The sequence below is a fragment of the Manis javanica genome, chromosome 9 (genome assembly GCF_040802235.1).
Source record: "Manis javanica isolate MJ-LG chromosome 9, MJ_LKY, whole genome shotgun sequence".
Taxonomy (NCBI): domain Eukaryota; kingdom Metazoa; phylum Chordata; class Mammalia; order Pholidota; family Manidae; genus Manis; species Manis javanica.
The window spans coordinates 789,808-803,722 of record NC_133164.1 but is presented as its reverse complement, the minus strand read 5'-3'; the positions used below and the strand labels follow the sequence as shown (position 1 = coordinate 803,722).

Genomic DNA, 13,915 nt, shown 5'->3' with positions numbered 1-13,915 from the left:
CGGCCGAGTGGTGCGGCCCACCTCCAGACGCGGGTCTGCTCCGGGTGCTGCCTGCTGACCGCCGGTCTAGGCCCCCAGCTGCCACCCCCACCTGCCCCCACTGCTGCCTGCCTGGCTCGCCCCTCCCCCTGCCTGGCTCTGTTGCCTCTGACACATTTTAAATGTTGATGAATCCGTCAGCACGCAGCTTTTGTGCTCTGAGAAACAAAGGTTTCTGCGTACTGTAAACTGAAATTCCTTCTTCCAAGCACGTGACCCCTTAGGTGCTTGCTGAGTGTGTGCCGTGCTGCGGGCTGACCCAGACCCCGCGTGGGAGGCAGGTTCCCCCGAGTGACAGCTGTGTCTGTGTGCTCTTCCCCAGATGAGATCATGCACCAGGACCTCACACCGCTCTGTGCCGCCGACATCCAGGATCAGCTGAAGAAGCGCTTTGCTTACCTGTCTGGTGAGTGCCAGGGCTGTGGGAGGCAGGGAAGGGCTGCACGCCAGCTGCAGGCCTCCGCTGGGCTCTCCGAGACCGAAGCGGCCCTGTTGGTGGGGAGCCGGGACAGTCTGTGCAGGCCAGCCTGATCTGAGGGCCTGGGAGAGGCTGTGGCATTGCGCACAAAGATGGCGGCTCCTGGCTGGTCAGCAGGAGGCCGCGGGAAGGGCCAGCTGGAGGCCAGTCCCGAGGGGTGTAGCCCAAGCGCCCCTGGCCGGTCTCCTGGAATCCAGAACTTTCCTGCAGCAGGTAGAGTCAGCACAGGACATGTGGCTTATTCTGCAGCGCCCAGGGCCTTCTGTAGCTCCGTCCCTAGGGGGCCCGCGTGGGCAGGCTCCATCCTGGAGTCGCTGCGTCCCAGCCCCTCTTCCCCGTGGGCACGTCCTGTCTGGCTGACTGTGGCTCAAGACCCCAGCCGCTGGCCGGTGTGGCTGCATGGGGCCTCAGAGCGTGTGGTTACACCCTCGGAGCCACGCAGGTCACCCCTCTGCCTGGACAGGCCGACCTGCCGCATGCTCCATACACTGTACGGTGTCCTCAGGCACTCGGCCTCTGCTGTCCCCTTAGCCAGCAGGTCAGGGTTCCCTCCTGAACCTGGAGAGCCAGCTCTGTGTCCCCAAGGCCACTCTGGGCTTCGGCCCACTTGCCTGCCGTGCCCCGGTGCAGGGAGCTGGTGTTGGCCAGCCTGTGGCTGCCTGTGGACCCTGGTACAGTTCTGGGGCATGTGGGGTGACAGCTGGGGACTGTCAGCAGGAAAAGGGAGGCTCTGAGGGCATTTGTCAGTAGCAAGATGGCATCGTTGCTTTTCAAGGTGGCAGGACCCCCGTGAGGGACTACCGACCTCAAGGAAGGAGGGACGGCGGGCTGTCCTTCAGGGAAAGGAAGTCCCCACAGGACGGGGTCCTGGGCGGTGGCAGCAAGCGCACAGGGAAGGAGCTTCAGCCTCTTTGGGGCTCCTTGGAGTCCCCCCAACCTCCATGCCCTTCAAGACCCCAAACGCCTCAGAGATCTAGTGCCCTGGTGACCCAGACTCATGACCTTGACCTTCGTCCAGGCTGTAAATCCCCCGTGAGTACCTGGGAAGCAGGCAAAACCAGGAGGGCCCTAAGGACCCCCAGACACACCTATGCTCTGTTAGTCAGACACTGGTCACGTGCTGGGGACGGAGCGGGGGGCTTTCTGATGCAGTTCAGACCCCAGATCAGGCTGTGAGCTGTCCTCGGGCCTGATCTCATCGGCTGGGCCCTCAGGGAGCAGGCAGGCCCCACACAGGGGCCTGAGGTTTGATGTGACTGAGATTGCCCAGCCAGCCTTGGAGACGGAGGGGCCACTTGGCGAAGGGGGGTGGGCAGCCCCGGGGGCCGAGCGTGACCCAGCCAACACCAGGAGGAGCTCTGGGACCTCGGTCCTGAGGCTGGTGCAGCTGAATTCTGCCAGTACCTGAATGAGCCTGGAGACCAGCTGGGGACACCTCCAGCTCAGGGGGAGACCCTGAGCGAGCCGAGAGCCCAGCCCCTGCTCCCCACTTGCACACTGTGAGCTGTTGCACAGATGGTTGTTGCTTTCTGTCACCAAGTTGCTGGGAATTTGTTAGAAAACAAGATCAACATCTTAAGCTGAAATGTCCAAAACAATCCAGATGTTGGGTTTCCATCACAACTCACAGAAACTGCAGGTCACTCAGGCAAAACCCCAGGGGGCTCCTCCCCCCTCTCCCACCCCCATCCACAGGACACCCCACCTTCTGGCAGAAGGAGACAAACTCTGCCATTATCACTACACCCCCTGGCCCACCCTGGCCCAAACCGCCATCAGCCCAGGCACCCCTGACGCAGGGGGCCAGGTCCCTCTGCCGAGGGGCTGCCCTGGGGATGTGGAGCAGCAGCCTGCCCTCTGCCTGCTGGGTGCTGGCACCCTAGCTCCCTGTCACAAACCAAGCTGAGCACCCTGGCTTGGACGAGGAGGAAGGCCCCTTGGACAGCAGGGCCCACGGCCCTCCACCTGTGGGACCATCGGTAGCTCGGCTGCTCACTGTTGGCAGGCCGGTGGTAGCCCAGCTGCCTTGTGGCGCGTCGCCATGCCGCCACCCAGCCTGCTTGCCCCTGCCCCCTGGAGTCCTCGTAACCAGGGGCTGGAGCTTCTAGTGGGATGGTGAGTGGGACCCAGGGCCTCAGGGCCTCCTGTGCTGTCCCTCCAAACCCCTGATTCCGTGTCCTCTTGGGTCTCATTTGTAACTATTAACAAAAAACCAAACTGGTGTCTCCTAGAACCACAGCTTTCTGGTCTCAGACCCTGTGCTTTTCCCTCCTGTGGGTCATGAGTTGGAAGTTGTCCTGCGCCCCCTTAGCCACACAGATCACACTGCATCTCAGAACAGTCGCCACAGGTCATTCCTTCCTCCATGAGGGCTGCCCCAACCCGGCAGTGCCTTTGGACGACGGGGCGGCCCTTCGCCTGGGCCGCATCCCGCTGCTGTCCGTGGACAGTGTGGTCCGCCTTAGTCAGCCAACTCAGCTGTAGATGGCTTTTTAAAAGTAACACAATCAGTGGTAACAGCAGGATTAGCTGTAGCCAAATGGGATTTAAGGGAAGGGTCTTAGGAGAATCTGAGGGGGAGTTCCAGAAAATTCTTGAGCTATTGCTCCCAGTTGGCCAGAGTCTCTCTTTCCGTCAGTCACAGGAAAACCCCTGGGCCCATGGAAGCTGGGCTGAGATCAGCCCCTTGCTCCGCCCACTACACGTGACTTCTCGAGAAAAAGAAGTTGCCCATGAGTATCCGGAAAGCCCACATCACCACGGGGCTTTGTGGTGAATGTAGGGGCTTTGTCCCTGGACAAGGGGCTCGAGGAGAATGTGGAGGAAATGCCACGTGGCACTGTGTCCATTAGGAGGTGGGATGGGACCCAAAGGAAGCAGCATACTGAACCCAAATCCCAGAGTCCTCTCTGTCGCAGCACCCCAAAAGCGCCTGTAGGTGAGGGGCCCGTCCTCCGTCACCACCCCACACCTGCCCGCCTGGCTGCTCCACCAGCAAGCCTCGGCTCGGGGCTGAGTGTCACTGAGGGACACGTTCCCCAGAGGGGGCTCACTTCACATTTCCTGCCCGGCGAACAACCCTCCACTGTGAATATGGGTGCTGTTCAGAGGGGAGCCCTAGCTGTATCCCTTCTCACCACCGCCGGATTGGCACACTGACCTGCTTTCCCACGGGTCCTGCCCTTGCAGGAGGGACCTGCCCTCCCGGCTCTTAGGGTCTGATAGGCTCACAGCGTGAGGCTTTGCAGTGCAATTATTCAGCGTCCATCTACATTGTGACTGGCTGGACTAGCACACAGCACAGAAGATGCCTGAGTCACTGCCAGCATGCCACGCGGGAGGGGGGCCACTGGCATGCATCTTGCTGCCCACAAGGCGTCCTCTCAGCGGGAACCTGGGGGCAGCCATGTGCCCAGGGTATCTGTTGCTGCTCAAACTACCCCAAAACTCAGCTCAAAGCAACTGCACTCATGGTTTCTAATTCCATGGGTGAGGATACAGAGGGCTGAGATGGTCATTCCTTTGCCCCCTTCTGGCACCTGCAGGCTCCACCATGGGGCCTGCCCCTCCTGGCAGTGCAGGGCGTCCTCGCCGTGTGGTGACCACAGGCTTGTGGGATCACATGATGCCCAGTTTCCAGGGGCAGCTCTGAGCAGGGCGGGTGGACGCTGTGGTGTCTTACGGTCCAGCCTTGGGGTCAGGTGGCTTCATGTCTGCCATGTCCAGTGAGCCAGAACAGGTCACCAGACCACACTCAGGTCCAGAGGGAAGAGAAGAGGACCCCAGCCCTTGAGGGAGCCGCAGCGGCCTCTCCAGCCACCGAGGGCGCTGCTAGGCAGGCCTGGCGCCCAGGCTGTGCCTCCCACCTGTCCTGCCTCCTGCTGCCTCTGCTGCTTCTGTGGGCCACTCGCAGGGCAATTCACACCAATGCCAACCAGACTGGACACCCGCCCTCCCCCAGGCTCTCTGCTCCCGACACCTCATTTGGCTGGAGCCGCACCTGCCGTCCCTGATCCCGAGTGGCGCACGGGGCTGCGTTCCAGGGTCCACGTGCGATTTCTCAGGTGTGACAAGCCTCCTGGCTCCGCCTGTGCCCCGCCCTCCCCTCCCCTATGGCACTGAGGGGTTGCTTCCCTTTGGAGTGGGTGCATCTCACGTGTGGGCAGCGGACGAGCTACCCAGCGCCCACCTGCAGCGGGCAGGTGAGTCGTCAGCCACAGTGCGAGGGGAGCGCCGGGCAACGTGAAAGTGGCGCTCACATCACATTTCCACACATCATGGAAAACTAGTTCTGGGGTTAGGAAAGGCCCAGCTGCATGTTCAACTCAGTCCCAGGCAGAAAATGCGCAGGAAGCAGCTGGAAGGAGAGGTGCCACTTGGTGTGGCTGCCCCGTGGCGGCTGTTCAGAAGGGTGACTGTTTTGATTCTCGCTCATTGTGCGCCCTGGTGTTTCCTTTAAGCTTGCTTCCTTTCCTAAAAAAAAGCAACCTACAGCACTGAACCGCTCACCCTTGATTTTGGGTGAAATCCTCGGGGTTGTGGAAAAGTCCCAGCTAAGTGGGGCTCTGCTCTCTCCACAGGTGGGCGGGGGCGCGACGGCAGCCCTGTCATCACCTTCCCAGACTATCCGGCCTTCGGCGACGTCCCCGACAAGGACTTCCAGAGTGTCATGGCCTATCTCGCCAGCATCCCGAGGTGCGTGCGCTGTCTGAGACGTTTGCGCGTCCCCCTGGGGTCTGCGGCAGGCGGAGGGCCGGGTTCTTTGGCACATAAGGAGGCCGTGGCTGCGGGACCAGAATCCAGCATCCCCTCCTCGGGACGTGGGCCCAGCCCGCCCACTGGGGCCTCCTGCACAGAGAGCCTGCCACCTCTGTGGGACACAGGGCAGTCGTGCAGAGGCCCTGGTACAGAGGTGGCCAGGAGCCCTCGGGCTGGGGTCTGGCCTCCTAGTTGCCTCCCTTCCCCAGGAAAGGTAGGGAACGCTGAGCCTCAGCAGCATGCTGGTGCGTCACCCAGGGCCGAGGGCCGGCTGCTCCTGCCCAGCGGGTGACAGTGCCCTCCTGCCCCATGAAGGAGGGGCGCACGCACAGGGTGACGCTCAGCGGGAGAGGACTGCTTCAGAATGGGGCGCCCCAGAGCCCGGACGGGGCCTAGTCTAAAAGTTGCCTGTCCGAGAGCCAAGCCCCACCTATAAAATACGCCCATCCGACCACCACCAGTAAGTGCTGGGGTGCAGATTTGTCCAGCAACCTGGTCGGTGGAGGAAGGAGGCCCGTTGGGCTGGGGGAGTCCCCGGGCAGTCATGGGTGGTAAGCAGCCACTCAGCAGAAGGGCTGGGCAGCACGGCCCCTGCCACTCAGGGTGCGGTTGTGGTCGCGTCTGGCCTGCCTTTCTCTCGGCCTCTGCCTTGGAGTGCAGCGTTTGGGTGGCTGAGCTGAGGCAGGGGTACTGGCACCTGGGGAGCCCAGCAGCCTTCCTCAGGGGCCCTTGGCTGGCTGTGCCCCCTTGAGGGGCTTCACGGTGGGACTGTGATTCCACAGAGTGGCACCATCTCCTGCCTGTGCCTCCTCTGCCAGTGAGGCCACTGGACCTCAGGGGGTCATCGCTTGAGTGCAGTCAGCATCCCGGGGTGTGGCATGCAGGCTGTCCTGCAGAAGGCACACCCGTACAGCTGGGTTCAGGGGCTGGGTGGGACCCAGGACGATGGGCCCAGCAGTGGGTGTGCTCAGCAGTGATGTTGCACTACCCCCTGGCAGTGGGGACAAGCCAGCAGGAAGAAAGGGCCAGCGATTTGAGTGTGAAGTGCGTGAAGTTAGAGGTGATTTCAGGGAAGAACAAGTTCAAGTTCAAGGGGCAGTGAGGCTGGCAGCTGGCAGGACCCTGCATGGCCCCGCTGTCCCCTGAGCATCTCTGCCAGCTCCCCGGGCTCAAGGGGGGCGCCATCTCTGGGGCTGGGAGCAGTTCTGTGTCACCGAGAGGTGGGAGCCCTCCACCTGCCCCAGGGCCACGGGGCTCCAGCCTCCCTGAGGCCCAGGCCATCTCCCGATGACAAGGATGCCCCACCCTTGAGCCCTCAGCGAATGCATTCCCCCCTTTATGGCAACTCCCTTCCACTCATTCTCCTTTTGGAAAATCTTACAGAACCAATATTTCCCTAAATTGTAGCTGGAGAGAGCGAAGCACCCAGAGGCTGTGTGCCACGTCTATCGGAGCAGCTCCAGACCCACCCGTGGCCTCCTTGCTGCCACCTCAGGGCCTCCCTGACCCGTTCCCCTCCCCATGGAGGGACCTGACACCCAAAGTCCTGTAGACAAATGGACAGACAGACGGACATACTCGCAGGGTGCTCTGTGTGGCCTCCCACTGACCCCAAAGTGGGATCAGTGGGGCAAGCCCTGCCCGCCTCTGGGCGGAAGGGCAGGTTCTCCTGATGCTCTGACACTTCAGGAGTTGCTTTATATCTGGAGGGACCGACACCCAGCATCCCGGACCTGGCTTAGGGGCGAGCCTTCCCCCACTGGAGCAGGCAGGACCGTGGGGGGCCCCTTTCCACCCTGGGGGTGCCGCTCTCCCTAGTCTTGCTGGTCCCCAGACCTGGCCTCGGGGCCCTTGCTGTCCCTGGCCTGGGTCACTTGGGACTGCCCCTCTCATGCTCCAGGCCACCTCCTCCGGGAGGCCCTCTGTCTTGCCCCCTGAGGAGGGAAGCTAGCCACTCCATGGCCAGATTCGTGTGCCTCAAGCACAGGTCCAGGAGAGCAACACATGGCTGGCTCCTCGGTAAATAAATGCTGGGCAAATAAACTTTGTTTGCAGATGAATGAAGTGCATGCACCGTGGCTGCGTTGCCAAGGGGTCAGGGCCCCCTCTGTGACCTCTCACCGCAGCGCACGCCTCTGCCCTCCGTCCAGAGTGAGAGCCTGTGTTCCTCCTCCCTCTTGCATTTTGGGCTTCTCATCCCCGGAAGACTAGAGCCTTTTCAAAGCCCTGGTCTCCAAGACTGGCGAGAAACGTGCTTTCCTTCCCAGCAGCTGGCTGCCCGCCCTCGTGGTGCTGGCTGCTGTGGTGGTGGCCACAAGGCTGGCCGGAGCGTGTGAGCTTCGGGCCATGGGCTCCACGTCTGGGGAGGCTCTGTGCGCGGGCGCTGGTGTGTCATCCCTTCTTCCCGGTGGGTAGGTTCAGGTGCCGGGTATGGATCTGTCAGACCGGAAGCACCTTTTCATACAGAAATAAAACTCCTAAATAATAAACCCAGCATGTCCATGATTTCCAGACAGCTGTGGTGCCCCGATCAGTGGGAAGGACTCGCTAGGAAGGAAGCCAGGTGTCGTGACAGTGCCCCGGCAGGGCGCGCGGAAGTCGAGGGGCAAGGGCGCCTGCCTCCGCCTGCTGTCGCCGGGTACCCCGGGAGGGGCACTTAAGGGAATCAATTTTGGTGAAGTTCTAAGGAAAGGGAAAGCTCGGTCCCCTATCAGCTCACTGCGCTTTCCCAGAAAACTTAGTGCACGTTAAAAACTGGGAGAAAGTGTCTGCAGGTAAAGCACGGGTGCCCTGCGTCCATGCCCTCGGGCGAGGGCCCGCCCGGGCCTGCGGGAAGGCATTGATACAGACTATGCAGAAGCCGCACAGTGTGGGGCCATCCCTCGCCTCCCCTGGGGGGACCGCCGCTCGCAGGACGCTGCTGGGTGCCTCTGTCCTAACCTGACTGCCTTCGGGACGGGACGTGGGACGGGACGTGGGACGGGACGTGGGACGGGACGTGGGACGGGCCCTCCCCCTCCCCGTGCCCCCCCCTTCCTCCTCCTCCCGCAGTGCAGAAGGTGAGAGCCAGCGTGCGCTTCCAAGGGGCACGCAGGATGGGTGGGCAGCTCTTGGGACGGCGGCTTCTCTGGAGGCGAGTCCTCCCGTTTTCAAGCCAAGCTTTAATTTGATCCTTTAAGGAAATACGTGATTTCAGCGTTCCTGTTACCAGTGCAGTGACGGGAGCCCCAGTCTCAGCCGTTTCTCTGGTAACAGTTACTGGTCAGTTTGAGACGCTGCACTGAAATGGGCTGGCTTGCCCAGCCGTGTCAGGCGCGCGTGAGCAGGAAGCACGTCCCTGGAAGTGCCTCAGGGCCTAACAGCCAGCGTTGGGCGGTGCCGGCCAGCACGGCCCCCCTCTGCAGGGTGCCCCTCAGCTCTCCTTGGTTAAGGGCTGGGTTTTGCTGCTCATATTCCTGCAACTCTTGCAGTTTGCAATGTGCTCATTCACCGCCTGGCCTGGCCTGGGTGGGGCCAGCGCCGGGACCAGTGACAGCGGCCGGAGAGTGGCCCTGTGACCTCCCCCAGCCAGCCGGGGAGAGGCCCTGGCCGGCCAACCGGTCAGTGTCCTCCAACTCTGGGTTTTGGACACTGGGGACCCCACAGTGAACAAGGTGGACGAAGTCAGGCTGCTCATGTCCTCAGTTGCGCAAGTTGTACGTGCAAGGGGAGGGGCTGCCCACCTGGGGCGTGCAGGATGGGGCGAGGCAAGACGGGGGTGTGTCGGGGAGGACGGGCAGGTGGGCGGGGCCAGTGCGGGTGGGCGGGGCCGGGATGAGCCGGCGGGACGCGCCTGCCCTCTGGGAACGGGGCGCAGGGGCGGGAGCTGACTGGCGCGCGCTGGAGGCGGGGAAAGTGGGAGGCGGCGGCGTGGTCCGGGGAGCTGGGGTCTCCCGAGGTCGCAGTGCAGGCTTGTCTGATGGAGAGGCCCGTGGACCTGCGGGTGGAGGCAGGGAGGCTGTGGGGCGGTCTCCTGGGAGCGCAGGAGCAGAGCAGAGCGAGAGCGGTGGGCGGAGGCGCCCCTGCCCTGCATGCAGGGGTCGTGGGCAGTGGGAGGGGTAAGAGATGGGACCCCCAGGCTTCCAGCTGAGGGGGAGGGTCAGGGCCTGTAGGCCGGGCCACCCGGGTGGGAAGGTCCTAGGTGGGCGCCTTGCTGCACCTGTGGCTAGTCCAGGCACCGCTTCCATCAAGCGCCCCTTTCGTGCGCACGAAGTGCAGCGGGGCAGTCACAGCGTACAGGCCACGGAGACAGCTTCGTGGGGGCTGGGGACCAAACGTTCGCTGGAGTAAATGTACTAGAAGCGGGAGGGGAGGGGTCTGGGGCGGAGGGGGCAGACACCACCCTCGGCATTCTGCCCCACAGGGAGGAGAGACGGGTCTGCTGGCTGCGGGGGTGTGGTGGCGAGAAAAGAGGTGACAGAAAGCAACGTTTGTGCTGCAGGAACCCCGGAGCGCTGAGACCTTTGAGCGGCAAGCGCAGGGTTCCCGGTGCCCCCGCACACCTGGCAGCAGGGGGCCAGCAGGGAGAAGAGCAGGGGACCAGGCTGGACCCACCCGCACCCGGGACCCGACCTCCCCACGCCTGCGTCCCGGACGCTGGGTCAGAACCGCCTTCCTGTAAGGGCTGACTGATGCCCCGTTGTACCGATGGACTGGGTCTTGTTCATCCACCCGTCTGTGGTTTGAGCTAGACCAGATATCAATCAATCTGTGAAAAACGGAGAAGACACTGCAACTTCCCCCTGCGCTGTGTGGGCCTGCGTGGACGGGACGCGGGGCCACGGGCCGGCCTCGCTCCCCTGCTCCTGCTGCCCACTCTCCAGTTCAGACTAGTCCCAGGTGCCTTCACGACGATTTCCCTGGACGCTGGAGTGTCGGTGTCCTTTGTTCATTTTTTTCAGTGGACTGCTCCTTCGGGTCGTGAAGGGGAGGTGAGGCCACTGCTTCGTGCAAAGGGACCGTGCTGCCCTCTGCCTCCGTCGGCCCTGTAACGGGCTGCGGGCGACTTTGGGAGTGGATGTGATGTGGCGTGGGGGAGTTTTCAGAAAGCATTTGGTATTTTTGTTGCCGGTTTGATTTCTGGGATGAAAAGCTGACCAGTGTCAAACACATTCACAAATGCTATTGTCCCGGGGTGACTGTTCGAATCACAAGGAGAGACAAAGGCAAGGCTCAGGGCTGCAGGCTCACGGGGCGCCATCAAGGTCGTGGTGCCTGCGCCCGGGCAGGCCAGTCACCTGGGCAGAGAGAAGAGCTGCCGAGGCGTTCCCCCCACAAAAGGAAAACGAGGAAACAAGAAAGTCTTTAAAACATTTGCTAACTTTTGTAGATCGGTGCCAAGACTTGGGATGAACGGGGCCGAGAACCCGTCAGGTGGGGGCTCGGGAAGGGGGCTCCCCAGAGCTGGGCCCCCGTGTTCTGTGTGGGGCCGCAGGCACCCACCCATCCTCCCCCAATGCGGCGTCCAACCGAGCTGCTTCACCTCTTGCCTCCACCCCCACCAGGGCCTGCCTGACCCCGCTCTGCCCTCCCCCCGAGGGTGGCCCAGCCCCAGGGCCCCCCACTCAGCCAGGGCCCTGCGGGAGGAGGCCGGGCCTCCTCTCCCTGGAATGGATGGACCAGCTTCTCCCGATGCCTGTCCCAACATCCCTGGACAGATGCCAGCCTGGCCAGTCTCCTGTGGGAGGCACCGCCCCGCCGTCCCCACTGGCCTTGTCTCCTGTGGCCGGGCTAAGTGGACCTCACTAGAGGTGGCTCTGAGAATGCTCCCCCCCACCCATCCCTGGCCCCGGCGAGGCATGCAGAGTGGCCATGAGCCTTTCAGACCCTGAGAGGCCTCTTCGCTGCCTTCAGCTGTGAGGCCTGAGCCTGGGCTGAGGGGGGGTGAGGCTGGCTGGAGCCCTAGACAGAGGCATGACCTGTCTGGTTCTTGCTCCTGAAAACCGATGTCTTCCTCCTTTCCATGGAACCAGACTGTGGGGAAGCTTCCCTGGCTTGCTGTGACCTGTGGACACACGGGACCACAGCCCCAACGTGGCTATTCGGGGCCCTGAGGGCAGACATGCAGGGCCCGGAGCAGGGCCCTCGGGAGCTCTCAGCTCCAAGGTGGGGGCGCCGGGCTCCTCACTGTGTGCATCCCTGCAGCCCCTGACCGGGGGGCCCAAGTGAGGACAGTGCCCTGGCGGAGGTGCTGCTCCGGGTGAGAGGTTGGCCAGGGCAGATAAAGCCATTCTGCTAGGTCAGAGGTGCGGAAATGAGCCGGGTCGGCCCCCGGGAGGCCAGCGGTGGCTGGCGGCTCAGCTCGCTGTAGTGGGGTGCTGGCCACCATCGCTTGTGTGTGGTGGAGACTCAGCAGGTGGGGAGGAGTCAGCTCACAGGTGCCCTGATGGAGGCGGACAGGCGGATGCTGGGCCAGCTAACCAGGAAGGGGTGTTGCATGTAGCTGGTTGGGGGGCACATTTGGCTTCCTCTGGTTGGCCCTGAGTTAGGGGCAATAGTTGGGGAAGCTGTCGGTTATTGGACACCCCTGGCCAGCAGGCAGATGGCTGCAGGGTGGTGGTCTGGCTTCCGGGCCAACCAGCATCAGCTTCCGGCCGGCATGACTTCTGCATGCAGGTCGGCTGCCTGGCTGGGGCGGAGGCAGGGCCAGGTCAGTGTTCTAGGCCGGCTGCTGCAGATCACAGGTCAGAGGTCTGGTTTCATAGGCGGCCTGGCTTTGTCTTGTGTGCTCAACCTTGAGGCAGTAGGTGGTTTGACTTCATTAAAGGAGGGTTGTAACCACGATTAAGGAGACAGGTCTGCTCCTGGTGGAAGGAAGATGAGAGGGCGGGCCTGTGTGTTGCCTGAGGGCACAAATAGGAGACAGTAAGCCCTGGCCGGGGCTGGGGGGGCTGGTGGCCCCAGCTGGGGGTTCTCAGCACTCGAGCCAGAATGCAGGGCCATCCTGGGTGCACAGGGGGGTCTGGGAGGGGGCAGCGGTTTGCTGCCTCTCCAGGCCGGACAGAGACAAGGACAGATGCCCTGTGCACAGGGGGCTGGCACTTTACCCACGTCCCGGGTTGAGCTCACATGGGGTGCCAGGTGCTGACTCTGGGCCAGGCACCAGGAGATGGACGGGATCGGGTGGAGCTCTGCAAGCAGACCCCTGGGTCAGGGTTTCTGCAGCAACAGGCTGATCGTGGCCACCAGAGACCTGATGTGACCAAAGCTCTCCCCTGGGTACCGGAGGGATGAAGCCACTGGCATAACCGGGTGGGCCTTCTCAGAAGACCCCAACCAGCTCAGACCCCAGGGCAAGGCCCACCTCTGGGCTCCAGAGGGAGGGCTAAGTGATCATCTCTGAGCTCTGTCAAGCGGTGGGATCACCAATTCCTAACTTAAGAGAAAGATGGAGTTGAGCCCAAGGTTTCTCCAAATGGGGGGTTCACCGTGGTGTCTTCCTGAGCAGCCCCCCGTCAGCCAGCGGAAGGCGAACAGTGGCTTCCCAGCCCACTGAACCCCAGCACCAACTAACTTTGAGCAGCACGCGGCCATCCCCCGGGCAGCAGGGGGTGCGGGAGCCCCACCCCCAGGCTCGCAGAGGGGCCGCAGCCCAGGAGGCGTGCAGTCTTGGCGGGAAGCAGCCTGGATCCCGCCGACTCCCGGGAGCCTCCAGCCTGGACTGAGCAGGGGTCAGCCGCACGCTCAGAAGGAAAAGGCCCCGCCCTGAGGGGTGCGCCCCAAGGCAGGGCTGTCTGAGGGTGGTCCCTTGGCCTGGTGCTCCTGCCCAGAAAAGCACACACCTTGAAGCCCACCCCCGCGCCCATCAGGTCAGGGGCCGGGGCCAGGCAGGCTTAGGCGGCTGCACCCTGAGCCGTGTCTGGGCAGAGGGTGCTGGGTTCCCGGAGCTCACTGTCCCCACCTTGCGGCTCCCCAAGGACCGCGCTTACCCCACATTCCCAGCCCCTCGCCCCGCCCCAGGCAGCTAGGCCGCATGCAGTACCCACTTCCGAGCACAGGAGGGCGCCGCCGGCCAGCGCATTTCTCGGTTCGGAGCTGGCGGCTGGTTTCGTGCAGCCCGTGAGAAGCCCCGCGCCCCGCCTCGCACGGGACCAGGGGGATGGGGACAGGCTGGGGACCGGGAGGCCGCCCACATCGGCAGCAAGGCCTCGACAGACTTAAGCAGAGACTCCTTCGGGCCACCAGGAGGCAAGCCACGTGGCACGGAACCCAGCAGCTGCTAGGGTTTCTGTGCCACCCCGACCCCACACCTGGCGGCCCGGCCCTTGCCAGGCCGGCCTGTGCCGAGTGCACGGCTGGGCAGCAGTGCAGCAAATGCCCAGAATCCTGACTCCGGGCAGTGAAACTTCAGAGGTGCCAGGCCAGCCCTCTAGAAAACCAAGCTGCAGAGAGGGCAGTTGCCTGGAGCAACCTGCCACACTGCACACACGTGGGCACCAATCCCAGCAGGAGGGAAGCTGCTGTGAGGGGACCTGGAGAGTATTTGTGCATTTGCTGTTGTTTATGGACATTATCAAGAGAGGACAGAACCCAGAGCCCCTGTGCTTTGTGTCCCTGTCGTTAAACCTGAGGGTCAGAGAGGACTTCAGGTGTTACAGTCTG

At 63.0% G+C, this 13,915-nt stretch overlaps 1 protein-coding gene across 14 annotated transcripts in view; it reads left to right on the top strand.

Moving 5' to 3' along the window:
* Positions 1 to 13,915, top strand: part of MCF2L (MCF.2 cell line derived transforming sequence like) — an 89,046-nt gene that overhangs the window by 39,322 nt on the left and 35,809 nt on the right. For 13 of the 14 annotated variants that reach the window (XM_073212341.1, XM_073212334.1, XM_073212336.1 and 10 more), the window contains exons 2-3: positions 362 to 445; positions 5,098 to 5,212. The exons of the other annotated variant lie outside the window; for it this stretch is intronic. In XM_073212341.1, the coding sequence (XP_073068442.1) occupies positions 370 to 445; positions 5,098 to 5,212 (191 nt within the window). In that variant the 5' untranslated portion in view covers positions 362 to 369. The remainder of the gene's footprint in view (positions 1 to 361; positions 446 to 5,097; positions 5,213 to 13,915) is intronic. 14 annotated transcript variants of the gene reach the window in all.